General features: G+C 53.2%; 1 protein-coding gene across 1 annotated transcript in view; it reads right to left on the bottom strand.

Moving 5' to 3' along the window:
- Positions 1-2,374, bottom strand: part of EHD2 (EH domain containing 2) — a 17,725-nt gene that overhangs the window by 3,928 nt on the left and 11,423 nt on the right. The window contains exon 5 of the mRNA XM_040457551.1: positions 1,006-1,170. Within this exon, the coding sequence (XP_040313485.1) occupies positions 1,006-1,170 (165 nt within the window). The remainder of the gene's footprint in view (positions 1-1,005; positions 1,171-2,374) is intronic.

The raw sequence follows: 2,374 nt of genomic DNA, 5'->3' as shown, positions 1-2,374 counted from the left end.
GGGGAGGGGGTGGTGCATGGGTGGCTCAGACAGCGTAGAGCCTACTTAGGATTCTCTCTCTCTCTCTCTCTCTCTCTCTCAAAATAAATAAAAAACAAAGAAATAAATTTAGGGGCGCCTGGGTGGCTCAGTCGGTGAAGCGCCCGACTTCGACTCAGGTCATGACCTCGCGGTGCGTGAGTTCGAGCCCCGCGTTGGGCTCTGTGCTGACAGCTCAGAGCCTGGAGCCTGCTTTGATCCTGTCTCCTTCTCTCTCTGCCCCTCCCCTGCTCATGCTCTGTCTCTCTCTCTCAAAATAAACATTAAAAAATATTAAATTAGTTAAAATTAAATAAAACCTAAACTTTCAGTTTCAATGGGGCCAGCAGCTACCATATTGGACGGCACAACGTAGAACATTTCCAACATGGTAGAAGGTGCTATTGGATGGCACTGTTCTAGAAAAAAATCCTTAAAGAGAGTGTAGGCGTGCCTGGCTGGCTCAGTCCATACAGCATGTGACTCTTGATCGCTCTTGGGGTTGAGGTCAAACCCCACACCGGGTGCAGAGACTACTTAAAAATAAAATCTTAAAAAGAAAAGAGAGAGAGAGAGACTGTATCATTATCTTTCCCTCCCTTCTCCCTCACCTCTTCTTGCTGACTGGAATGCAGATGAAATGGCTGGAGTTTCGACAGCCATTCTGTACCATGTGGGGTTCTTGGAACCGGAAGCCAGACATGGAGGACAACTAAGAAGGGGACAGGGTCCCCGGCTCTGTAAAGCACCAAACCAGCCCTGGGCCACCTTCTAGGACTTTACGGAGAGAAGCCAACTTCCACCCTAACTACACCAGTTATTTGCGGTTTTCTCTTGTCTCGTCCTAACGCACAAAACCACGCTCTTACGGAACCGCGCGCAGGGGGCGTTCTCTGGAACCTGCCCTCCATCCCTCCGGTTTTCGAGGCCCCCACCCCCAAAGCCAAAAGCTGCCCCCTTCTGCCTCCCTCCTGGGCGACCTCCCACCTGCATTTTCTGGCAGTCGGGAAAGTCACCGGGCGATATGTGATGCTCCAGCTGAATCTTCGCAAAGATGACGGGCAACTTGAGGATTAACTGCTTCTTTTTGTTCTCCTTGCCAAACACGGAGGGCATCTCCTTCTTCAAGTAGCTGATGATGTACGCGTGTACCTGCGGGAAGAGAGTGCCTGCCTGAGCCCGCCAGGCCCCCGACCTACGGCTTCTTTCTTTATTTTTTTAACATTATTTATTTATTTTGAGAGAGGGAGAGCTGGGAGGGGCAGAGAGAGAGAGAGAGAGAGAGAGAGGGAGAGAGAGAATCCCAAGCAGGCTCCACGCTGCCAGCGCAGAGCCCGGTGCGGGGCTCGAACTCACGCACCGTGAGATCACGACCTGAACCCAAATCGCGAGTCGGACGCTCAACTGACGGGGCCACCCAGGCGTCCCCAGAGCTTCCGATTCACGAGCTCTTGCCTCCTGCGTCCGTCCCCTCTGCTGTCACTGCTTCTCTCCACCTCGGGTGCCACCGCCCCCATGGCACCTGTCGGCATCTCTCCCCCGCGGAGACACAGCAGGCATCCCCCTGGCCTCCCGGCTTCTCCTGCCCCTACAATCCCTTCTCCACGCAGCCCATGTGCCTACAAACTCTTTGGGGCCCTCAGTCATTTTTAAGAGTGCCATGAGCTCCTGTGACTGAAAGCTTTGAGAACCACGGCTCTCCATGATTTTGGCCGCTGGTGTTTCATCCGACATCCTCTCCCCGCCCCTGACCAACTCACCGTGTCAGTTTCCTCACCGGCCTTCCTTGTACCAGCATGCCAATCTTTCCCTGACCACAGGGCCTTTGCACATGCCGCTCTCTGCCTGCAATTCTGCCCCGATCTCCCCAAGCTGGGTCCCTCGACTTCCTTTCGATGCCACCCTCCTCCCAGAGGCCATCTTATGAGTAGCAGGTGCCCCAACTACCACCATCCAATTCTTTTCTAACTTCACTTCCGCGCCCCCCCCCCCCCCGCCCCCACAATGTCTATTGCACCTTATCGTTATTCTGCTTATCTGGTGGTTTGCTTACTGTGTCTCCTACCATCAGAATGTGAGTTCCAGGAGGGCTGGGACCTTATCTATTCCCTCTGTCCCCAGCACCACGGGCACAACGCGCCCAGAAAGCACTCACGAAATACTTGTGGAGGAAAGCAATGAACTTGGGAACCTTCTGATCTCCAGTCTCGTAAGTTATCAAAAAACAAACAAGGAGGGCAAAGGCATGAACCTTCCCAGTTTTTAACAGGAAGCTCAGTAATTAACTGCAAATGCTTCAATAAAAATAGAATACATCTGGAAAAAGACACAAGTGGCTCCTCACGGGGGGGGGGGG

Source organism: Herpailurus yagouaroundi, unplaced genomic scaffold (assembly GCF_014898765.1).
Source record: "Herpailurus yagouaroundi ecotype Mexico unplaced genomic scaffold, PumYag 220, whole genome shotgun sequence".
Lineage (NCBI taxonomy): Eukaryota > Metazoa > Chordata > Mammalia > Carnivora > Felidae > Herpailurus > Herpailurus yagouaroundi.
Note: the sequence above shows the minus strand (reverse complement) of the source record. Positions and strands in the feature narration are given on the sequence as shown.